General features: G+C 39.3%; 1 protein-coding gene across 19 annotated transcripts in view; it reads left to right on the top strand.

The window, feature by feature from the left end:
* The window catches only part of SVIL (supervillin), a 222548-nt gene that overhangs the window by 137102 nt on the left and 59956 nt on the right, over positions 1-25490 (top strand). For 12 of the 19 annotated variants that reach the window (XM_033105614.1, XM_033105615.1, XM_033105616.1 and 9 more), the window contains 7 exons: positions 2926-2983; positions 3100-3251; positions 5880-6537; positions 20337-20417; positions 23144-24040; positions 24401-24571; positions 25271-25305. In XM_033105614.1, the coding sequence (XP_032961505.1) occupies positions 2976-2983; positions 3100-3251; positions 5880-6537; positions 20337-20417; positions 23144-24040; positions 24401-24571; positions 25271-25305 (2002 nt within the window). In that variant the 5' untranslated portion in view covers positions 2926-2975. The remainder of the gene's footprint in view (positions 1-2925; positions 2984-3099; positions 3252-5879; positions 6538-20336; positions 20418-23143; positions 24041-24400; positions 24572-25270; positions 25306-25490) is intronic. The other 7 variants (XM_033105620.1, XM_033105621.1, XM_033105623.1 and 4 more) reach the window with 5 other exon arrangements.

A 25490-nucleotide genomic window follows, 5' to 3' on the forward strand; every position in this document is an offset into this window, starting at 1 on the left:
GTACCATCCCAAAGTGGGCTTTGGAAACACATGGGAATATTTTTTGTGTTACACCAGTGGGATGGTTTGGCATTTAGTAGGAGAGCCAGGGCTACTCAACAGCCTGCAGTGAAAGGCTCACGACAAAGAAATTTCCCACTCGGAAGGCCACGAGCACCCCTGTAGTGATCTGTGATCTACTCCAGTGCCAGCATTCTGAGTCTGTGACCTTGATGAGGTGTGCCTGCCTGGATGTCTCCAAAATGCTACCCTGAGACTGCTTATACCTAGCGGTGAATGGCTATCACATGACATTACTCACTGGTGGGTTGCCCAGCCGATTTTGTATAGAAAGAGCGAGATCCCAATGGACAGGAGCATAATGGCTTACCCACCAGGTCCCTCACTTTCCTGTCACTGCCCCAGGCTTCTAGGGGTTCAGTTTCTGTGATGAACTATATTCTGACTACCAGCCTGCCCCCTTCTCACATAGCATGTTGAAACAGGACAGTAATGGCAGTAGTAAAAGTATATAGTTTTCTTGTGGGTGGGACATTTGCATAGTCTCATAATTAGTTGATCTTTCCTTCCAGAATATGGGAAATAAAGGAAGCAAGCTGTTGCTTAGCTTTTTCACTGTACTACTGGAATCACTTTTTGATGTCTTCAGTTACATAATTTTTATAGAAAAATTTAAAATTTAATGACGTGAAAGTAATTTTTACAGTCTCTAATTAGGACAAAAATAGTACATATTAACTTTTCCCAGTGGAAGTTATATGGCACTCTGAGTGCGTTACATTAATATTTTTATCCTTACCCTATCTTAGTCCATTCAGACTGCTATAACAAAAAATCATAAACTGGGTGGCTTATAAACAGCAAAGTTTTATTGCTCACAGTTCTGGAGGCTGGAAATCCAAGATCAGGGTGCCAGCATGGATGGTTCTTACGAAAACCCTCTTCTGGGTTGCAGATTGCCAACTTCCGGTTGTATGTCCTGGGTGGAAGGGGCCTATGGCGGAAGAGGCGAGGGAGCTCTGTGGGGCCTCTTTTATAAGGGCACTAATCCCAACCGTGAGGCCAGAGCCTAATCACTTCCCAAAGGTCCCATCGCCTCACACTGCATGACTTTGGGGATCAGGATTTCAACTTAGGAATTTTGTGGGGGACATAAACATCCAGTCCATAACATGCCTAGTTGAAATGATTTGGGGAGACAAAAAGTGTCATGCAAGGGCCATTATGCTACTCAGGTCCCTGTCAATATACTCTCTTTCTCAGTTATAGGTTTGAGGCATGGGTTGAAAACATCCCTTTCAGAGCACTTGGAATTTGGTTATGACAGCTTCTGAGCAGTCTCATAAATAATACAGCTCCATTCTCCTCTTTGGGATTTAAATAATTAATTGATGCTCTTTGGTTTATATCATTCTTGGAAATATTTTCAAACTATGTGCTACCTGCCATTAAAGTTACTAAAGTTTCTAAATCTCACTAGTTAATTTGTTAACTGAGAAGCTATTATTAGCCAAGCTTCCCCAGAGGCAGTAAGGCAGAGATGCAGCATTATCATTATACCGGCATCTTCTAAACGGGAGCATAATTAACATTGCAGAGCAAGCACACCTCTGCCTCTAGCTCCTCGGCTTCCTGGGAAGGCCAATTGAGAAAAAAACTCATTTGAAGCCAACGATCTTAACAAAAGTCAATCCAACTACATTTTTTAAATGGCTTTCATTTAAAAATAAGCAAATAAAAACAAGGCTCGCATCTCAGAACACAGTCAAAGAGCAGTATAAAAGCCGTGTGTGTTTGGGGTTGGGGGTGGGGTTTGACTCATTACTGAAAATGACCCCTTTACAAAACCAAATGGACAGTCAAGCAGCTGAAAATTAAATTCCATGTATTCATACCCCGTTTTTTGAGTTTCTTCTATGACTCAGCCTTTCAAAAGGGCCCCAGGGCTGTCTGTGACTCCTCTCCCACCCCACCCCTCCTTGGGTCCTTAGTGGAGTCACTCAGATGAGCCCTCATGAATTCCCGTGATTGAGGAGGCAACTGGAAGAGAGACCTTTATTCTTCACAAAATTTGGCTATTTCTCCAAAGAAACAATTGTTGGGCATCTCAGTAATACCCTTGTAGTCAGTATCACGAGACCCTCCCCACATCAGCAAAACATTTATCTGGTCATCCAGTGTTGCTAGGAGAATTGCAGTAATTACTTTATCCATCATCCACCTAAATTATAGCAAGGAAACAAGTGTCAACATTTCCTTCCAGAGAAAGCCTGTACAGGGAGGCTTAGGAACTGCATTAATCTAAACTGTAGTTAATGGAGGCGCTCTCCACTACGTACCGTACCGTTGGAAGCACAATCAGGTAGTTACAGGTAATTACAGGTTAAATAGGAACGCTGTGTCATGGGTGTCGCAGTTTGCCAAAGGGCAGTGGGGGCCCATAGTATTAGTCTCTACTCTTGCAAATGTCAATGAAAAGCTTAAAATAGTTCCTAAACCTAGTAACAGTTGAAAACAGTTACTGGGATATCTCCATGCTAGACGAGTCTTCCTGATTAGGACTCATCTGACTCCCCTGGATGAAATAAAACTTGCTCCTATCACTCTGTCTCTTACTCAACATGGTTTTACTTCTTAATCCAATCAGAGGCGTATGTGCATGTGTGCGTGTGTACGTGTGTGTGTGTGTATGTGTGTGTGGATGTGTGGACACGTGGACACACACGCCTCTCATTTGGCGTCTGCTTTCCTCATTAGAAAACGATCTCAGGAAAGCGGGAACTGCACCGGCTTTGTGTATCACTGTTGCATGGGGAGCCAAGAACAGAAATAGGAGTTCAATAAATATATGTTGTACAAGTGAGTAAAATGAATGCATGACTAGGAAATGCTGGACTATCTTTTCATTACTTTGTTTTGTTTCAGTTGCAGAGTTAAGAAAAATCTTTGAACCAAAGAGTAAAGAATTTTTAGAAATGAAAAGGTAAGATATTTATTGTAGGTCATTAAGCAAGTAGAAGAGCCTCGTAAAGAAGTATTCAGTTTTCCCTTCGAATTGGTTTCCATTGCTCACTATGCCTTTGTTGGTGCCTTGCACAGAAAAGAAAGAATTGCCAGGCGCTTAGAAGGAATTGAAACAGACACCCAGCCCATCCTCTTACAGAGCTGCACAGGGTTAGTGACGCACCGGCTGCTGGAGGAAGACACACCCAGATATATGCGAGCCACAGACCCGGCCAGCCCCCATATCGGTGAGCGTCCTTTGGTGACCCGTCCTCAAGCAGGTTGTTTCAGAGCCTTTTTAATCTAGTGGTATTGGAAAATGAGATATTCCACAGAAGTGAACTGTGTGGATGTAATTATTTATTAAATACAGGCATTTGTTAAAAACCACAGTGACACTCAGCTCTGCCCTGCCTCAGGTATGGTCCTCCGGTATCACAGCCCTGGTACACTGTGGGATAACTGATGACCAGTTATTTCTCCCTCTAGCCTGGGACCCCCTCACAGTCAGAGACTATGTCTCTTTCTTCTCACCTTCGGGGCCCTGGCACAGGACCAGCTTGCTGTCAGAGGTCCTTAGTAAAAGTTTGTTTGGTAAAGGACTAAATGAGACAGGATTAAACAGAATGCCCAGGTGCCCAGCACGGGGCTCAGCTGCTCTTAGGAAGGAATGTTAAGGGCATAGCTGGACCTTAAATGGTTAGGGTTCTTACTCTACCTGTTTATTGCATAAACATTCTATTTCAATTATTTTAATATATGTAATTTTAAATGGATTCCATATTTATTTCATAATATACAATATGTCAGACATGACTTAGCTTTTCCTTGATTGCTCAGTCATTGTTAGGGGCATCAAATATTCAACTTGACCTTCGGAGAGGGTGACCCATACAGGGCTATTCTTTCCACCCCTGTCCCTGGCTCTGCAGCTCCATGATGCTGCTTTTTATAGCCAGTGTTTTCTAGATTCTTCCTCAGAGAGGGCTGTTGACCTCACTTCATGATGTTATCGGTTTGCTTGTCTCTATGGTTTCTGATCTTTTATGGCAAGAAAGCTAGAGAACTAAGATTCTGTAATAAGATTCTGTAATAAAATGATACTGAGAAAATGGGTTGTAGTGGGGTGGGGGAAGGGAACATATTTCTCTTCTCGCTTTGCTTTGAACACAAAAATAAGTTCCAATTAATTACATGACTAATTTTAAGAAAATAATTATAAACATGGAAACATGGGTGAATATTTAATTCAAGTTGAATAGAAAAGGACTTTCAAAACACAGAAACAGCTGTAGAAATCACAAATGATCAGATCAGTTGACTTGACTACATAGTAATTAACATCTGTACTTAAAGACAATTTTACATGTAGACTTCACAAAAAAATTAAACAAGCAAGTTTGAAAATATTTATAAATAAGAAAGGCTCATGTTCCTATAAGAGTTTACACAAACCAATAAAAACGACACTATGAATCAATACCCTGTTTTTCTGAAAATAAGACCTAGCCAAAAATCAGCTCTAATGCATCTTTTGGAGCAAAAATTAATATAAGACTCAGTATATATTATATTATATTATACTATATTATATCCGATTTTATAGTAAAATAAGACCGGATCTTATATTAATGTTTGCTCCAAAAGACACAGTAGAGCTGACTGGCTAGGTCTTATTTTCGGGGGAACATGGTAGAATATAGAGCAATCAGCTTGATCAGGTAGGTATTCCAGAGAAGAAAAAGATAATACAAATGGCTACTAAATAATTGAAAGGTGCATATATTTTCTTCTAGTAATCAAAGGACACTTTTCAAATGAATGCTCAATGTTTGTAAAGAGTATATATTGCAGATTCAAGTGGAACTCGATGCAGATTTCATAGCAATTATTTTGACAATCTAGCATGTGTCTTAAAATAATATGCTTTCTGATAAAACAATTTTACAAGTCTATTGTGATAGTTATCAGAAAATCGACGGATTATAAGTTAGAAACAAATGCCCACTAATCTGAGAAGGGTTAAATTAATTATGGATGCCTGTTGGATAAAATATTATGAAGTCTTAAAAGAATGATGTCTTCAAAATAAGATTTCCAAATATAGAAAAGTGTTTTATATGGAAATGAATGTTATATAAAACATGAATTATTTTATGTAGGAAAAAAGGACAATATAATTATATAAAAGACTAGAAGGAATATATAGAAATGTTTGGCAAATTATCAGTTTGTTGATTATCAAGTATTATGTATTAGTGATTACTGGTGCTTTGGGGTTTTACCTTTTTATGTTTTCATAGTAGACATTTTCTCATCCAGCATATGTACTATAATTGGAAAAAGCCACTTCTGTTTTAAAAACACACACATAACAACAACCTGGTGAATATTGACATGGACCATTATTGTTATGGTTACTATCAGAGCCTGTGAAACCACAAGCCCTCACTTGTCAAATTACAGCAGTTCAAATTATCTGTTATCTTTTCTAGAGGGCTCTGAACACATCCTCTGGCCTCACACATGAAATATTAAACTCAAAAACATAAAAGTAAATCAATAAGGGGAAATAAGCACTGAGGAAGGACTAAAGAAAGAGTTCTCGGGAGCGAGGGACTGAGCTTTCTTTAGTTCAGCCCGTGCTTTACATGGTTTGCAGAGCCCACAGAACATTTGCAGCCTTCCAGGGTTTCACTGCAGATCTCAGACCTCTTCAGCATCCTGGGGAAACCATTTTAGCTAACTAACTACACCTGTGTGAGAAACTGGGCCTCACAGCCTGGATGCTTAAGTATGTATTGTGTACAGAGCAGAGTACAGTACATTCGTATCTTTACTTAAATCTGTTTATTATCCTTGTGATCTTCTTGTAGGCCGATCAAATGAAGAGGAAGAAACTTCTGATTCTTCCTTAGAAAAGCAGACTCGACCCAAACACTGCACAGAAACCTCAGGTGTCCATGGTGAATCATTCTATAGTTCAGGTATCATGGATACCCAGGGTCTTGAGTCCAAAGCTGAAAGAATCGCAAGGTACAAAGCAGAAAGGAGACGGCAACTGGCAGAAAAATATGGGCTATCTCTGGATTCTGAAGCAGACTCTGAATCTCTGTCTCGATATACCAAGTCCAGGAGGGAGCCTGATACTGTTGAGAAAAGGGGAGGAAAAAGTGACAGGCTGGCTGAGTCAAGCAAAGATTTGAGTTCTGCATACTCCAGGACTGAGATCCCAGGGCTCAGGACCTGTGTGGCTGAATCCCAGGAATATGGTGTTTCTGACACAGAGGTGCTGCTCAACGTGGAAAACCAAAGACGAGGTCAACAGCTGAGTGCCATGGGGCAGCAGGCCCGTGACCTGCCCCCCACGGTTGAGAGTTCCTCATCCTTCCCATTCTCTGGGCGAGACTGCTCCTTCAGTGAAGTGCCAAGGTCCCCAAAGCAAATGCCCAGCGTGCCCCTCTCCTCACCTCGGCAGCCAGCCTCCCCGAGCCACTCTGGTGACCCCGCACTCCCAGGGGAGGCGCGATCCAGGTAAGCCTTCAGCCCGTGCAGACCACCATTAACATGGGAAGGGCCGTGTCTTCTCTTTGCCTGGAGTGTCTTGGAATCTGCTCACGGCAGAAATGATAAGATACATGATTTTTTAAATTTCTACAACATCAAAACCACTTCTGCCAAAGTAGGAAGGCTCGGTTCTGTCTCGTTGTTCAATAAACCAGTGTCATGGGGACACTTCCATGGACACCTTATTTCAGGACCCTTCTTTTTAATGTTTCTCAGCTGCCTTTTAACAATTGTCTTTTTCTTTATTTGTTTTTCTGTAAGCATGCCCAAGACTTTTCGGTGATCTCTTTTGTTGCTGTCATTTAAAATCCCAAAGCAGGATTCTGATCAGTGGAAGGGTCTCAGTTTAGTGTATGAAGTATGAATACAGTATACACAGAAAATAACTAACATGTAGTATATTGTAAGTCTGTCAGCATGCTAAGAAAACAGTTGCTTATAAGAATACCTTATTAAAAATTACGGAAAATTACTGTGTAATAGGATCATCCAAAGACAAGAATGGCTTCTGTTTGGAAAAATCAGAAAAGGTATAAAACCAGAAAATTAAATATCAGAAGAGAATATATGTTTCTTTCTACATTTAAATTTCGAAATTTAAATTTAATAAATGTGATGACCATATTTAAAATGCAATTTTCTTAAACATCCTACGTTAAGGTTTGGGGTCATTGTCTAGGTAAACTCATATGTGTACTTTTCAGCTCAAACAAGTACTTCACTGGTGAATTGAGGAAGGATGAGAACCTAAGTTCAAGCAAATTTATTCTAAAAGAAAGAAAGATTTGGTAAATACTCCTATTTATTTCACATTGGGGCAGGGCAGTATATGAGGTCATTTTTAAGTAGTAGTAATATATCTAAAACAGATCATTTTAGTTATTGAAGTTTATTGAGCCAAAAAATCTGTCACTACTCACTTGATCATTCACATTAAAATATTTAGAAACATCATCCAAGAGAATTAAATACTGTGGATCCTGAGGTTGTATTTTGAGGGCCTTTGTTAAATCTTTGGACTTAACTCTTGCAATTTAGGGACTGTGACCTTTGTCTCACATTTTGAAAGGAAAGTCTATTGTTTGGGAAATTTGCATTTCATAGTAGAAACTGTGTTCTTGTCTTAGTTACTTTCTATCAAAGCAAATTCTTCCTGTGTTTTGTGAGCAGGACAAAGAAACCTAACATACTGATTTAGAAAGAAAGAGATTTGCAATTACCTGGATTAAAAAATAGTAAGGGATCTAATTTCTGGTTGCCGTGTTATGAAAACTGTTTAAGTTGTTATCTCGGCATCTAGGTTAGTCATTTAGATCCCATAGAGTTAGATTCGGAGTGATATTTTGAATCAGTTGTAATAATAATAAAAACTTTGTGGAGCATTCCAGGTAAAAAGATAGGATTCTTAATAGTTTTATGTGAATTAAAATCTTAATATTCAAGTATATATGTATAATATATGTAATATAATACAATATAATAATATATATAACATACATATAATTTAAAATCTTGAGCCATTTCTTCCTAGGTTAGTTGAAAAGGCATATTACCTAGAAGCTTTCTTAAGCCTAGCTTTAGCCTCACATTACCTTACTTTCACAAAGAAAGGCATAAAAGAATTCAGAAATTGTAAAGAAGTTCTTGAGAAGACACATGCTTTATTTTTTTAAACCATTCAAGGCATATAATTCTATTTATAGGCAAAGAAACACAACTCATTTCATATATAGAAAGAAAATACCTGAAATATCTTTATATTAAAAAGAATAGAAAATAATGTATGACAGTGTGACATTAAACAATAATTAAGATTTATTTTGGAATTACTCCACTTTTTCATCTTGTAAAGATGGATTTGTAAAGGATTAACATTATGCTAGATGTCCTTTCTCTAGTGCCAGGTAATTCAGAAAGTGATTGTTGCCTGATTTCCATTTGTGAGGAAGAAAGACAAAAAATACTTTGTGAACTAAAACAATAACCAAAGAAAGCTCGGTTGCCCAATAACCAAAAGTGAAAATAAGATGTCATCAATATGGACATATGTAAGAGAAAAGTTAAAGAAGGTCCAAGAATGACAAAAAAGCATCTACAAACAACAAAACAATTTAATATTACTTTTAATCGTGGATTTGTTCTATCATTAAAACAGAATATTTTTCTCGCTGCTTTACTATATGTACTCATCACCTAGTTCTGCCAGGTTTTTTGGCTATTAATCTCTGAATTAACTCCTTCCCATTTCATCATTTTATTTTGTGCTCACTAGCAAGAGGCTGTTTTTGTTTCCTTAATTAAAAATGAATACGTCACTTATGAATATACCATCAAAAGACTACCTACAATGACTTAAAAATTCAAATGTGAGCCAGATATCAAATGCTCAGTTTCTGTATATACTCATATACACTGACACATGTACACACAAAACCATCTTTAGTTCTTGTACTTCCCTGTACTATACCGTCTTTAGGCATAAGAAGCTCAGTGACAGTCTTTAGGGCAATATTTAACTGAGTAATACATTTATTTTACAATTATTTAATGTTCAATGTATATAGGATAAAGGAGATATGTATGTATATAGGTTACAGGGCCTTAGCTCAGAAATCCTGTTAGTTGCCTGGGAAACAGGTGAACGCATTATTCCGAAGCAAGTTTAGAATACACATACTCATAGTCACAGAATAGAGCAAAGACATCTCTCAGCCCCCATTTCCAAATCCTGCCAAGCTCTATAAACTTAGACTTTGAAAAAGTGTGTTTTCTGGAGAGGTAGGGTTACTGATGTGAACCATTCTTTAATAATTCAGCCACTGTGAATTTTAGAATAAAATTTAAAGTGATTGGAGACCTATGGCTTATTTAAATATTTAAAAATCTAAGCTCCTGCTACTATTAGAAATCCTGAATCATAGCTCTTATTGAATTTGCTACTTTGTATGTCTTTTATTATTTAAAAAAATGACAAAATGCACCATATTGGTTACTGTTGTGAACATATAAACGCATACCCAAGTCCCACAGCGGGTGTTCTCCTTAGCATCAGCTTTGACTCCCTGTTCTTAGTGAGCTGTGCAACTGGCAAAGAGGAGAATGACACCTAATTTCCTAGTGGCGATCGAGAAAACCTTCGTTTGTTTTTTGTTTGTTGTTTTCATTACGGTGAGTCTCACCACTCCTCCCACTTAGCATACTGTAACATTAGTGGCCAGAAAATGATGATGGCAGTTTCAGGCAGAGCTCACTCTGAACTTGTACTTGGGGACAGCTGCCATTGGTAAATGATGGTTTGGGCAGGGCTGTGAGTGGGCTCAGAGAGACAGACCAGGGCACACTCCAGTATGAGCCTTTTCTGCAACACCGTGTCATGCAGACTAGGCAGCTTAAGAAGGAAAGAATCTTCTTGTAGTTTATTTCTGATTGTATTTGCTCATCTCCCAGGAGAAGTTTGAGTCTAAAAAACTGTCCACAGAGCCTCAAGCTCTGTTAATTTAGCTGTTAATTGCCTATTACCATGTTTCCCCGAAAATAAGACTGGGTCTTATATTAAGGTTTGCTCCAAAAGACGCTTAGGGCTTATGTTCAGGGGATGTCCTCCTGAAAAATCATGCTAGGGCTTATTTTCCGGTTAGGTTTTATTTTCGGGGAAACACAGTACCTGCACTGATAGAAATGTCCACAAGAAAATTATGCTGAGTGAGGTAACAGTCTCTTGCCCATCAGCGTTCCTGTCTCTTCCTCTGTCTCTCTGATGGCAGGAAGGTTGTCTGTCCCTTGCTCCATGTCACAACAAAATGTCATGGAAAACAGACACCTCTAAAGGTCCACTCTCCAAAGAGGAGACCTCTAGGCTTAGCCAGTATTGGTCTGGAATCCTTTTCAGCTTTCAGTCTCTGTACACCAAACGCCCACTGTCCTCTCCCTGCTCTCCTAGCTTTGGCTGTTAACATATGCTTCGCTCGTTCCCATTTTCTTTTCATTTTATTCTGTTCTCACTGGCAAGTATTCATTTCTCTTCATTGAATTAAATATGAATATATCATCCAAAATACTTGCTACTATGTCCTGAAAATTTGAATGTCTGCCAGATTTCAAATGCCAGATTCCTCCTGTGTGTGCACCCTTGCATATTCCTACACCTGTGCATATATCCAAAGCAGTCATTAGCACTTTTTCCAAACAAACAACAGTAAGCAAATAAACTGTTAATTTTAATGATATGCTGACGTTAACGGTCATTCTTCTGAAGCTGACTATATTTTATAATTAGAGGCTGTTACATAATTAGAGCTGGACACCCACCGGGTGAAACTAATTTTATTGTGCTGGGTTTGACTTCGCTTTGGTAGCTGGAAGCACTTTTTATTCTGTTGACTCTTAGGAGTTATAGAGAGTTAAATTGTATCATTATATACTTAGGGACACAAACCAAGAACAATCCTGCCCTCTATGCAAACTGAGGGTGAGTTCTTATTTCCTGGTATAATCCTCTGCCAGCCAGTGACCAAATCATAAAAAAGGTTCCGTTACACTGAGGTCCCCATCTCATGGTTCTCTAATCCCCAGTAACTCTATAGTCTTCTCCCAGGGGAGGGAACCTCTGCCCTATGGGTTTTTCTCACTCCAAGACCTCACAAAATAGATACTCCATGTTAAAGAATTTTAAATTCTTAGAAACCGGAGTCACCCTGGAGATTATTTATTAGGTTGGTGCAAAAGTAATTGCGGTTTAAAAGGTTAAAAATAATTGCAAAAACTGTGATTACTTTTGTACCAACCTAATAGTTTAAAAACCTACTTTATACACGAAGACACTAAAAAATTAAAGAATTTAAGTAACTCGACTAAGACCATATAGTTATTTTGAGTAAACTGAATTCATTACCTGTCATCCATTCATTCAAGTTGTCAGAGTATAATTTTACTTTGCTCTTGCTATTTATGTCAATTCTAGTTTCCGTCATAGTGGAAAAGAGAGTTTGCTATTTTTGCCTTTTGAAAGTTAGAAGATTTAGGAAAGATGAGGGATAGTATAGGAATAGTTTATGTGGATTTACATAAGGTATTTAAAAGCCTTGCCCTCATCAGCAAGAGGAAAACTTATAGTCTAGGAGGATTCAAACTCAGAAGATATCCATCGTCTATCCATACTTCATAGGTATTGATTTATGGGGTAATTTCAGCTCTAAGGTAGTTTAGCTAATCACTGAAAAAAATTATATTGAGCCATTGAGCCTTCTGTGTGACAGGCGCTGTGCTTCTAGCTGGGCATATCATTAAAAAAAAAAAAGTGTGAGAAATAACTACAACACAAGAAGGTAAATAGGTTCTCGGGGCCAAAGTTGGGTGCCATGGGAATACCAAGATAGTGTATTACTTCTTCCCCCTTGGAGAAGTGATCAGAGTTGAACCAAGTCCTTAAGGATGTGCTGAGTTTGCAGGACTGGAGGGGAGGCTGCCCCAGGCTAGAAGATGCAAATGTCCATTGTAAACCTGGAAGGAAGGGGATGGGATGAGGCTGAGAGCCAGGTGGGGTGCAATTCCGGAGCACCTCAGATGACATGACAAGGCATTTGGCCTTTGCCTCATGGACCGTAGGAAGTGCCTGGAGGATTTGAGAGTGAGGATGATTGGTGATGTATGTTAGAAAAATCAGTCTGAAGGAAAATTGATTCCAGCCATGGAGGCCGCTGACGTGGTGGTTGCAGTTACCCAGACATGAGATAATGAAGTCTCTGGTTCCAAGTTAAACTTTGCCATTATCTCGGTCCTGTTTGGTATTTCATTAGATAACTGGAAGATGTGGATGATAGGGTGATCGTATTTTTGGAAGAGAGGTTGTAAATAAGTTTGGTGACATAAAGAAAGAGAGAGGAGAGGGACAGAGCAGGAAGGGACCTGAGGGGAAAGGTGAGAGAAAGAGAAGAGGGAATGGGAGCTGAGAGGCAAGGGAGAACATGGATCTGGAACCATGGTTGGAAACTAACAAGATGAAATTTAGTGGAGTTCTGCATTTAGTGGGGGGAAAAAATTAGTGTTACAAGTTCAGGATTGGGGAAACCTGATTTAACAGCAGCTCATGGGAAACAGACCTAGGACTGTGAGTTGATAGCAAGTTCTTTATGTGACTGCCAAAATGGCTAGTCCAATCATGGGGCACATTGATGAAGGTGAACTGTCAATGGCGCAGGTGGTCCTGGTCCACCTGTGTTCTGAAGGATTACATCTGGGCATCTCATTCTAATTGAGCTGTTGACAAATGAGACTATGTTCAGAAAGGCTACCATCCCCTCTGCCCTGCTCCCTTAACTTTTCTAAGTTTTTGTAAACCTCTCCCTTTCTTCTTAAAAAATGGAATCATTTTTGGAGTCTCTTACACATTCTTTCATACTCAGACTCTCAAACCAGTCTGTTCTTCTCATCAGATTGTCATTTTCCCAGCACTGTTATAAAACTGAAGCTTGGCTTGGCATAGGGATCCCTAATGTTATCAGTCTGGCTTCTCATTGATGATTATTGTGCCAGAAGGGAAAGGAGGAGAAAGAGATCATGAACCAAACCAGTTTTACGTGTCTCACACATGCATGTCTTAGGAAGAAGGATGTTCAAATGTTCAACATCCAACAAGGCTGACGTACCCAGAAAGGGATTTTAGCAGTTTCGCCAGGATTCCCCCAAACCATGACTTTGGTATTATGCCAATCTGTAAGATTGGTATGGATGATCTCAATGATAGCATTACTTTAGCAGAAGCCTTACCAGAAGTGCACATACCTCGTCTTAGTCATTTTCTTAGCTCCTTTGCCGCTACCGCCCAGCATCTAGTATACACCAAGTGGTTCAATAAATAATTTTGGAATGAATGTGCTGCTGTCTTCTGTTTTCTTAAAGTGTCACCAAGCTATAGCAGTGCTACTTGAAAGAGCCAGTCAGCAAACCTTTTATCAGCCCACGATACATAAGGGACTTATGCCTGAATGTAAACCGTGGGTTGTTTCCTTATCAACAAAGTCATGCTATGAAGAAAACGTCAGCTGCACTAAACACCAGCCTAGTGATGTAGTTCACTTTCGTTGGGGTGCAAGCCTTTTATCTAATCATGGACCAGTGACACCGATCAGCAGAACACGCTTTGAGTAGCTCTTGTTTATGCTAGAAAGCTTTTTCCACTTTGAGGTTAGAATTCTTATATTATGGTCTTGAGTCCATGTGCATAAATATTATTAAACCGTGAGTGGGAATCACGATAAGTGAGCACAAAAAACCATTGGCTGCTTTTGAGGGCTGGTGAACTCAGCCTCCAGCCCTGGAAGCCTATTTCTAGGCTTGTCTCATGATTAAGGCAGTCGAATCCCAGGATTACTTTGTTGTGGGAAGGGTCGTGCGAATCCAAGCAGGAGACATGGAAATCCAAATCCAGCTGGGAACCAGCAACTTGGTCCACTTCGGAACGTCCACGACAGCACCCCCGTCAGACTCCAGCACTTTCTCAGACAGTTCTGTGTGTCTGCACATACTTTCTGCCACAGACCTTTCCTGGCTGAGGTTGCAGCATTTCAGCATTCAGCACTGAGATTAGCTGAGCAAGGTGAAAGAAATTGGTTATCTCACATGTTTATCCCACTTCTGCCCCAAGAAGACTCTGAATTTCTACCTTTTCATTACTCACAAAAGTCCTCACTCTATAGTTCAACAGTGATATATTTTTTAATTGAGGTTTAATGTACATCAAAATGCACATAGTTTGAAGATGCAGGTTGGTGAGTTCTGGGAAATGTATAACGTGTATCCCAGTCAAGATAGAAAAGATTTCCATCACCCCTCTGCCTCTGTCCACCAACACTGATTCTTAACTACTTAGGTGTTGTAGCCGGGTTGTAACATATATGCAACTCATTATATTGTATAAAACTAATCTTTCCCGCTCTTCATTTTTTTAACCAAGCCTTAATTATGAAAAATAGTTAAGCATAACATTATGGAACACTGCATAAAATAATAGCATCTCTGCAAAATTTAAAGAAATAAAGAGAAAAGAACTCAAGGCATCATTGTCACTCTTCAGATGTGATTTTTTTTTTCATATTTTTAAAAGCTCACCTCCTATGATACTACTTCTCCAAATCAATGCCAGAAATCAATGCATCTTTAAGAAAAGATACGTTTTTTCCATCTGAGTTTGGGCATCCCTTAGGCGCTGTGCTGTATTATAATCAAACCGTGCTCCACAGTGGAAAACTCGGCCCAAACTCTTCCATTACGTTCCGTAGTTTTCGGGTGCTTGTGAATTAGCCAGATCAGTTCTATACTTTGATTCACCATTTTTGAGAGTGAAGACTTGCTTTTAATCAGCTTCCAGAGCAAGAATTTGGCTTCCTTACCAGTGTAAACACTGACAGGGCCCACTCTGGGCTCTTCTTAGTTCTTAACTCAGGTTTCTAGGTCTCTTTGGGGTTTGGGGAGAAAATTTGAAGGAAAGAAAAGAAAAAAGATCCAAAATAGATTTTGTGGAATTGACTGTGTGTGGTCCACATTTAATTGATTTTCCATTTATTATTATTATTATATTTTTTTTGCTTTTAAAAGATGAAAAAGTATTTGAATTTAAAAATCCCATTAACTACACTTTGGCATCTGTGCCAAAATAAATCCTTGAACTCCGACTCTTGTCTAGGTCGATTATGAAGACTGAGTTATAGTTTTTAGAATGCTTAAGATTTTTTAATATTGTTTTTATTGAAGTGTAATTTACATACAGTAAATTCACCCTTTTTAGTGAATTCTGTGAATTTTGACAAATAGATAAAGTTGCATCACTGTCACGATAATTTTGTCACCACCAAAATTCTCTTGTGTGCCTTTGTAGTCAACGCCTCCTATCACAAGGTCCTGACAACCAGTAACCTATTTTCTGTGCTATAATTTTAGAGTTTTAATATATAAAATCAAATTCCTTAAGTATTTTGTTTTTGGCAATTCAAAAGAAGTTACATAAAAATTTCATGAAATTATTTAAAACCATAGAAGAAATGTTAATGTTGACTGTTCATAATATTCTCAATTAAAAAATCCATCTTAAATAGTTGTAATTTAAATTTACAAGGTAGTTTATACAGAGTTGATTTTTTTAATCTCACATTTCCTAGTGAATATTCAAAACACAATGAAGTCAGCCGTGCATGCTAAAAGTATTTTCCCGGATGCTGGCATTACACATGTGTCATAGCCATGAATATTTATTGATGAACAGTTGATATTTAGCTATTGTGAAATTAAGCAAAGTGCCTGTGAATGTGGGAATTAGGTTTCATGAATTAGGTGTCATGTCACATTATTATTTTGTTCTGCCGGAGGATGGGGGCAGCCAAGAGATCAGTCTACCTGAAATAGTCTCTTGGTTCTCAGGGGATTTGTAATTCCTCCCACATAACATCCAGTGTCACCTGTTCTCAGGTTATTGCTCCCATGAATTTTCTCATTTCCAAATGGTTGCATCTTACACTTCTACTATAGATTGCTTTGGTGGGGGAAGAAAATAAAATTTCACCCACCTTGCTTAGTCTGGGCCCCAGCATCTCCCTCCCACACCCACCTTCACCCAACCCCCCCTAAACAGCAAGTGCCCTGTGACCCAAAATGTTCTTCACTGTCAGACTCTTTTGATTTCACTGTGAACATTTGGAGAAACAGAAGAAGAAGATGATTAGGTTTTGCAGGATTTACAGGGAATTGAGTGGCTGTCAGCTGGAGAGACCAACGTACGGTCAGAATTGTGCTGAGCCCTAGAGCACATGAACACCGGCATCCCAACTACACTCATTCAAGCCAGGAGGCAGTTATTTTCTAGAATGTGGATGCCTGTAGCTCGGGAAGAGTAGAAGATGTAGGCTGGACAGCCCTATAGCACTTGGTTCAAGTCCCATCCTTTCACGAACCAACTTGTGATCGTGGACAGTTAATATATTTTTTTGCACCTTCTTTTCTTCACCTATAAAATGAGGATAAGAATACCTCAGAGAGTTGTTGTGGAGATTAACATTCAACAGTTCACCCATTCCACAAAAATTTATTGAGACCTGCTGTTTGCCACTATTCTGAGTACTGATGATGCAACAGTCTCTTAAGTGTGTGTACACTAGTGAAGGGAGACAATAAATCAGTATCATTTATTTATTATTAATGAATAATAAATAAGTGGTAAGTGCTATGAAGAAAATACGAGTGATTCAGGGAAAGTAGAGAAAGATTGGAGGTTGCTATTTCGTATAAAGTGGTTGGTTAGGAAGGTCCCTCTGAGAAGATAACAGTTGACTAGAGACCTACATAAAGTGAAGAAGCAAGCTGTGCACCCATTGGGGTGGATTGGTCCAAGCAGAATTAGTCCCCTTGTGGACACTGCGTGGAGTGTTTGAGGAGGCCCCTTGTCACCAGTGAGGCTGGAGCGTGGGGTTGAGGGGAAGTGATATAGGGGTGACACGTGAGATGTGTGGGGAGGGGTAGGCAGGTCAGGAAGAGCCAGTAGCCCATCACAAGGACTTTGGGTTTGGCTCTAAATGAAGCCATATAAGGGTTTTGAAAAGAATGACAGATGTGCCTTCCGTTTTTAAATAATCCCTCTGGTTGCTAAGCTGAAAATAGACTAAAGATGGCAAGCATGAAAATAGGTAGAATAATTAGAAGAACATCTCAGTAAACTAGGTATGAAATGGTGGTGGCTTGAACTAGAATGACAGAGGCGAAGGTAGTGAAAAGAGGTTATATTCTGAAGGTAAACCAACAGGATTTACTGAGGACTTAGATGTGGATGGAGTATGAGAGAAATAAAGGAGTCAAAGGTGAGCTCACATTTTTAGCCAGGGCACCTCAATGCAGGAGTTGTCATTTGCTGACACATGGATGGCTCCAGTACAAATGAGTCTTGGAGGGAAATTAAGAGTTCATTTTTTTTCGGATGTGTGAAATTGAAGCTGTCTGTTAGATATCCAATTGGAAATGTGAAGTAGCCGGTTGAGCCCAGGAGTCTGAGTTGAAGGAGGAGATCGGAGTAGAGATAAACATTGGAAGATTGTCAGCATGGAAGTGAATGCTGAATGAAATCATCAAGGCATAGACTGTTGATGAAGCAGGAAAGGAGACAGCTGTGTGCGCCCTCACCTATAGAGGTGCAGGTGGTGAGGAGGAATGGACAGAGAAGGCTGATGAGTAATCCAGAAGGCAGGTGAAGGAGGTGAGTGATCCATCACCTATATCAAATGCTGCTAGTAGGTAAGAGAAGGACCGAGAAGTGACCACATTCTACAGTATAGTGGATATGAAGAGCCCACGGCAGTCTTGTTTATTTAAACAATACGTTTAATTTAAATTTATATCTCTCCCCATCACGCTGTTTTCATTTCCAGGTTTTGATGGCAGAAAAGCTCACCCAAATAAGTGCCTTAGCCAACCTCAAGGGTCTGGAAATCCTTAGTTGGAGAAATACTGTCTAAATCACTCCTGCTTTAAATTCACTTAAGACAAACTCCAGTCCTCCTGCTGAGGCTGGACCCACTCACCTTAAAAATCACATGACTTTTGAATTGGAACTCTGTACGTATCATCTCTTTAAAATAGAAAAACAGTAACTCTACCACGCAGTACTATGTTGTCTATGAAGAAGGAAGGAGAGGGGGAGACCAGCATTTTGAAGGGCTTACCATGTTCTTGGCATGATGCCTTCACATGTGTGTTTCTCCTTACATAGATTTGTAGTATATAGGAAATATCAAAATTTGAGTATCCGCTGCCATGATAGAAATGACTTGGTTCTTTTGGCCAGTTCCATATCTAAGTTGTAGTGAATTAAATGGAGCCCAGCAAGTCCCCTCTGTGTCTATGATTTTCATTTTACAAATGCCAACTCAACATATTCTTAAGCTCCTGATGATGTTTATGGTGATGCTGACCAAATTTTATTCTTGTCGGTGAAGGTCATATTCAGAAAGTTGTTTAGCACTTTACAGTTTACAAAGTACTCTGTTATACAAAAAACATTTGAACCTTAAAATAACTGTGATGCAGGCATATTAGTTATATTAACTTGATATAACTTTCAAAAGCAAGTACCCATTACTCCCTCTTCTTCCTCTGTATCCTGTGCTGTTACATTGTATCATTTCTTAGCTGCAGATGATATGCTAAACTATTCCTATATTTAAATAAATGTTGAGAAATTAGGCCATTTAGAGTGAAATAAAATGGCTTTTCATACATCTGAATTGTTTCCTGGCAATGAGCTAAATTGCTACAATACTGGAGATACGGCGGTGGGTGATAGGTTTGGGTGTAGAAAGACAGGATATTACAGGAGAAACAGAAGTTCAAGTTTAAACTGTGAGAGATTGCAGTGGTCACAGCAAAATGTACAGAAGTAGTGACAGACAGGTTTTATCTAAAATGTGTTTTCAGTCTGGTATTGAAGAACTCTTGCAGATAGGTTGGTAAGGGTTTGAGCTGGTAAACATTTTAACTTGCATATAGAATTTCCATTGTTTTTTCCTACTCTGTAAGAGGATGCAGGTCTGTTCTTTGAGGATTCCTCCTGTATCTTGCTTTCCGTAGTTACCACACAGTTTTCCGTGCCTATGCTTTTTCTCTAAAATATCTTCAGCCTGGTAGAGTTATAGTTGACCCTTGAACAACATGGAGGTTAAGGGCGCCTCAGTTAACTGGACTCCCCCAAAAGTTAATAAAAGTTGTCCTTTGATATACTTAGGGAATTGGTTCCAGGATGCCCCGCCCCCACCAACAGATACCAAAATCCTCAGATGCTCAAATCCCTGATATGAAATGGCGTAGGACAGTGCACACATCAGCAATCTGCACCCTCAGATTCCCAACCGTGGATTGAAAATACTGTTTTTGCTGCACAGTTGGCTGAATCCGCAGATGTAAAACTCAGGATACAGAGGACCAACTATATGTTTACTGAAAAACGTCCTCCTCTAAATGGCCCCTTGCAGTTCAAACCCATATAGTTAAGGGTCAGTTGTACTTTGTCATATTCAACCTTGCATTATATTCGATTGTGCATTGAGGAATGAATGTTTAAATCATATATTATCTTGCCTAGCATGGTGTCAGTTTTTTAGTGGCTGGATGATGCCTGATTCACCTTTGTTGCTTCTCAGAGCACTCAAACATTTATCAAATAGGCTTGAATTAGTGTTGGTAACTGTTGTGCTGGCTGCATAATTCAGAGATAAATATAAAAGGAAAATGTATAATAATAGCAATTAGAGACAAGATTTTATTGACTTTCTCTTTATTTATTTCTATTTATTACCTTTATTTGATATGTAGTGTTTTGGACACTAGTTTTATATTTGACTATTTACCAATATACCTTAACAAATCTTATGTATGATAAGTTGCCTTATATTTTTAATCCAACTTTTTACAAAAGAATTGTCTGATATTTGTGGGTAGAATGTGACTATAACCAACTCTTAATACTTTAAAAATTACCTTAAAATTTTTTATTTGATGACTTTAGATATATTTACTTCTATCTCTTGATTTTAGTAGTGAGCCAAATGTCCTGGAAATTCCATGACATGAGTATAAACCCCACGACAAAATGTGCGTATACATTTTGAAAACTCAGGATTACTCTTTACTTAACAAAAATAAGCCTTTAGGTCTTAACTTATAATAATTAACTCTGTGTATATGTTGACATTTTAATAGAAATCATCTGAAGTTTTGTTTTTTGTACATGATAGTACAGGGAAACCCAAACATGAGTGGTTTCTCCAGAAAGATTCCGAAGGGGACACACCTTCACTTATCAACTGGCCTTCCAGGTATATCCCAAGTTGAAACTCTTGGCTTTTGTTTCCTGAGTGCTTCTCCTCTCCCTGCTACCCTGCTTTGCTCTTCCACATATGGCCCAGTGCTCCTCTCCTCTTCCTAATGGCAATGCTTTTGAAAACCACATGCTCAAAAGGGGCCGCTGGAAGTTACCTCCTAATCATTTGCTTTTCTCCTTCTATTGCCCTAATCGCTTTTAATAGCATTTCCTCTTGCTCCTCTTTTTGAAAACCTTTTGACTGCACCTCCTTTTTTCTCCTCTCACCAACTCACATTCTGCCAGGTGGGGGCAGTATTGAGGACATGCCACGTACCTCTGGGTCGCTGTCCTCCTGAGTCCTACTAACCCGCTGGTATCCCCTCTTCAGCAGGCACTTCCAGCCTCCTTGTTTTCATGTCTCCTCAGCTCTAAACCAATAGTTAATTCTCAACAGTTACATTGAGGGCCTGTGGTTTTATTAATAAAAGCAGACAAAAAACCCCTATCGTTTCATTTTTAAGGTTGGGGGCTGGGAAGAGGCAGAAGGAGTAAGAATGAGTAAGTCAGTGGCAGGACAAAGCACCCATATATTGAGTTTCTAACAGTCACTTTGTTCTTGGCTGAGGACAACATTCAGATTGTCTCTGATTAGAAAGACACATTCCACAGGAGAATTTGAACCACATTTCAGACTTCTTTTGATTAACAAAGCTCCTAAGTATGAAAACTGGCTAGTCTCTGAAAAAAATAACAACCCAGAATGCTTTTTTTCCCCCTGAATAGTTCATAGTAACTGCCTTTCATGTATGTCTTTGATTTTTCTTTACTGAAGTATAAACAGATATCCTGCATCTTATGCTGAAAAACATGTAGGTGTTTACCGTATTTTGCTGTGTACAATGTACACTTTTTTGCCCAAATTTGTGAGGGAAAAATAAGGATGTGCAATATACATGGGTAGTACTAATTCCATATCTATATAAATGTTTTTAATTCTTTTATTTATGCTTATCAGTTAAAAGTTTAATTATAGAAATCAATAACAGTATCTGTATGCAAAATAGTACTCTGGAATGCAATAATCGGTTTTGTTGAACTTACAATGAACTTGCAATGACGAAGAGTTCTTGGCCTCCTATGATGCATACATATCATAAATTTGTTACTGGTACATAAAATTCCTTGTACTTTATATCTGTTCTTGTGTTTTGTATTTATTTGTTATATAAAATTTCTTGTACCATAATATGTTAAAAAATAAATGCTAAAATTAATTTATAATACAAAAAACAAGTATCTAAATATAAACAAATAAAAATTTGAATAAATTAAAATGAAAGATTTTTGTTCCCCTTAAAATTTAGGCCGAAAACGTGGGTGTGCATTATACACGCAAGCACATTATACACGGCAAAATACGTATATCTAATTTAGCAGGGTGCATTTGTCATTTAAGGAAATAGCCTCTTCCAAAAAGTATATATATCAGAAACAATTATTTTTGCCAACTAATTTTAAGTAAATAAAGGTTTTACATTCCCCAAGAAATTGCTTTTCCTACTCCAAAGGCATTCTTTATTTTTTAAGATTATCCCCAATTAGTAATCCATTTTTAAACAGGTTCAATGGTTTCTCTTTTCTCACTACATGGCATTTCAAAAAGTAAAAATAAAAACTAACTACCACTATTAAATGTTTGCTCCTTGCTAAGCACTAAACCATGTGCTTTGCAGGCATCACGTTACACCTTGTCACTATTATTTCCGTTTCAAAGGTAAAGCAACTGAGGCAGGTAAGTTGCCTGAGACGTCACAGCTAGAACCAGCTGAGCCAGGCAGGCTTTGAGCAGAGGTCTCCTAGGACCCCACAGCCAGAGCTCTTAGCTACTTTGCTTCTGCAGTAATAGAAAAATAGAAAAGTAGCTTTTAAAATGGATTTCACTTTTGTTCTCAGATACTGAAACATCTCTAGAAACAACTAGAACCATCCCTGTTTAGATTACTTTTTAACTAACGGCCTAATAGCAATTCCAGAGGAGAGAAAATGTTCAGTTTCTTTTTAAAGAGTATCTTTTCTCTAACATTCTTTTTGATGCTACAATTTTTAGTAATAATGATGTCCAAACTGGTCACATGTCTTCTGAATGAATGAATGCAGTCTGCATTGCATGAAAGAACGTGAATGTTTAGTTGAGAGCTTGAAAAGAGGTGATTGTTGTATCTTGAGCTCAATAAAAAAAGTAATCACACATGCTCTTACATTTTCAGGAGATGATGAAACTAACATTTGGTCAATAAGCGTATGTGTGCCTGAAAACTACCCTCACAGTCTATATACTAGGCCTGTACATGCAGGAAACACCCCGTTCACAGAACCAGCCTCAGTGTGCCCTCATCCACACTGGTGGTATACATTAAGGAATTTTTCTGTGGCTTCTGGGTATTCATTTAGTCAGAAGGCATCCATTCTCTGCCAAGACAGCATCTGACCCCTCTCCGCTTTACAGAGGGTCGAGTTAGTTTTGTACCACACCGGTATACGGATATGCATTTGGAAACGCGACTAAAAATCATCTTGCAAGCCGCGGGTTTCTGACATTAACCACGAAAAATGCTTTTTCACAAGTTGTTCTCTCTTTGGGTTGATTTCAAATCACTGGTAATCCATGATCTGCGCATGCTTCCTTGCCGTTGAGCAGTTACTGCACATTACAACTTAAATCCTTTTTCTTTCTTAAAGAGTTAAAGTTAGAGAAAAATTGGTGAAAGAGGAGAGTGCTCGCAGCAGCCCTGAACTTGCCTCAGAGTCCTTAACTCAGAGGAGACATCAGCCAATGCCGGTGCATTACCTGTCCTTTCAGTCAGAAAACTCAGCCTTTGACAGGGTCACGAGCAAGGCAGCCGGCTCTGCACGACAGCCGATCCGTGGCTATGTCCAACCAGCAGATCCCGTTCACACTGCCATGCTGGTGACCTCAGAAACCCCAGAAAGTGTGTCTGAGTACAGCTGGGTGGGATCAGCCACCCCGAACGTCACAAAACCTCCCGCCTTGAAGGTTCTTGAAGGTGAGAAAAGGGAGACCCCCATTCTCCACATTTGTGAATCAAAAGCAGAGGAAGATGTGCCCTTCACTGACGCTCTGGAGAAAAGCAGGAAATCAGTCTTGGCTGTAGAGGATGGCAGGCTTGCGAGAAGCCAGGAAGACCCCTCTGGAAGTGAAGACTTTGGTAAGCCCACTATTAGCACCGTCACCTTAGAACATCAAAAGGAACCAGAAAGTTCGCCACACCCACCTCAAGCTCAGCACCAGTTGGCTGAAAGAACAGGCAGAAGCGAAATGGTTTTGTATGTTCAGGGTGAGCCTGTGTCTCAAGATGCCAGAGTGACAGGACACAAAAAAGAAGCACCCAGGAGGAAGCACAAGGTCCTCACCCGCTCCCTGTCTGACTACACGGGCCCCTCTCAGCTCCAGGCCCTGAAGTGTAAGGACCCAGCTGCAAAGGGAGAGCCAGAGCTGTGGAGGCCCAAAGCTGAGGGGCCCCAGGCGGAAGTGAGCATGCTGGACACAAAGGTCTCTGTTGCCCAGCTCCGAAATGCATTTCTGGAATCTGCCAATGCCATACAGAAACCCGAACTGTAGGTGATGTTTCAAACGTCCTCCCAATGTGTCACTTGCACGTCCTTGGCAGAATTATTCACTTCTCAACTTGTGTTGTGTTCTGCATTGAATCATTTTTAAGCTTAGCTCACAAGTGTGCAGGGCAGACCGTACAGGAAATGGCTCCAAAACTAGCATTCTGCTTCCGCTTACTAATGGGGAGCTAGAGGATTGGGTTTCTGGAATGCTCCACCTCCTTTACATGCATGGTAGAGGCATGCAGGGGGATTTGGTGGCGTCTGTGCCTTGACTCACTAAGATGCATAAACCTTTGCTTTATTCTCTCTCTCTGTCTCCCCGTTTCCCCGCTGTATCCTCTCTCCTGATGACTCTAAAAGCCAACCGCGGGTTGAGAGGTCAACCAAAGGAGTTGGCTTGCCTACCAGTGTGGAACGGGAGAGAGGGTCCCGGAAACCAAGACGCTATTTTTCTCCTGGTGAAAGTAGAAAAACTTCTGAAAGATTTAGAACTCAACCTATAACCTCAGCAGAACGAAAGGAATCGGATAGGTAGGCATGTGTATGTGTAGTTCCATAGTCCAGGAACTTAAAAGAACTCATACAGGACTTTCACCACAGCGATGGTCCTGGTGCTGTTTAAATGGGGTGTGGTGATTCCATAATTCTTTCATCTAATTGATAAGGGATATTTTTTTGGATTGTAAAAAAGTATTTTTAAAGAATGTCAACTATAACAATAGTTTCCCAAGACACACTTTTAAATTGCATTCAGACTGTAAGAAGTAAGAAATGTTATTTTTCTTTAATGTTTTTAATTTTCTATGCCCTTTCATTAGAATCCAAATTGAGTATTCACGAGATTTGACAGTGAAAATAACCAAGGGATTTTATATAATCATTTTATAAATGTCTGCCTACTTGTTGTATTTGAGCTTTCTTTTGTCACTTGCTTATATGCCTAGAAGTGATCCGGTTTGTCTAAAACATTATTATCGGTTGTGTTTAATAAGTCACACTTGATCCTGGTGTGTCTCCACAAGGTGTGCACTTGGCTGGGCTGTGTGCACACACACTCCACAGTGTCTGTTAACTGTATATGTGTATTCACAACTAGAATTGCTCTCCGGATGATATTTTTTTAAGACAGTTTAATTGCATTTTTATTTTTACTTTTCATATGATATTTTATTTGGCTCTTCTACTCCCACCAGCTAATTTTTTGTTATTATTTGCTAATCTCTTTCCTAGGTCTACTTCAAATTCAGAAATGCCAACCGCTGAGGGCAAGTATCTGTTTTCCTTTTGCCTCTTCTTTATTGTCTCACCCAGATTAGATTTAAATAATAAGATTTTTGCTTTTTGAGAGGATGAGATTATGGTGCATATCAATTTCTTACTTTTCGACAGGTTTTCTTTCTGTGAATATACTAAAACCTAGTTGAGATGTTTCAGATGATCTTTCCCTTAT

The sequence above is a fragment of the Rhinolophus ferrumequinum genome, chromosome 5 (assembly GCF_004115265.2).
Source record: "Rhinolophus ferrumequinum isolate MPI-CBG mRhiFer1 chromosome 5, mRhiFer1_v1.p, whole genome shotgun sequence".
Taxonomy (NCBI): Eukaryota; Metazoa; Chordata; class Mammalia; order Chiroptera; family Rhinolophidae; genus Rhinolophus; species Rhinolophus ferrumequinum.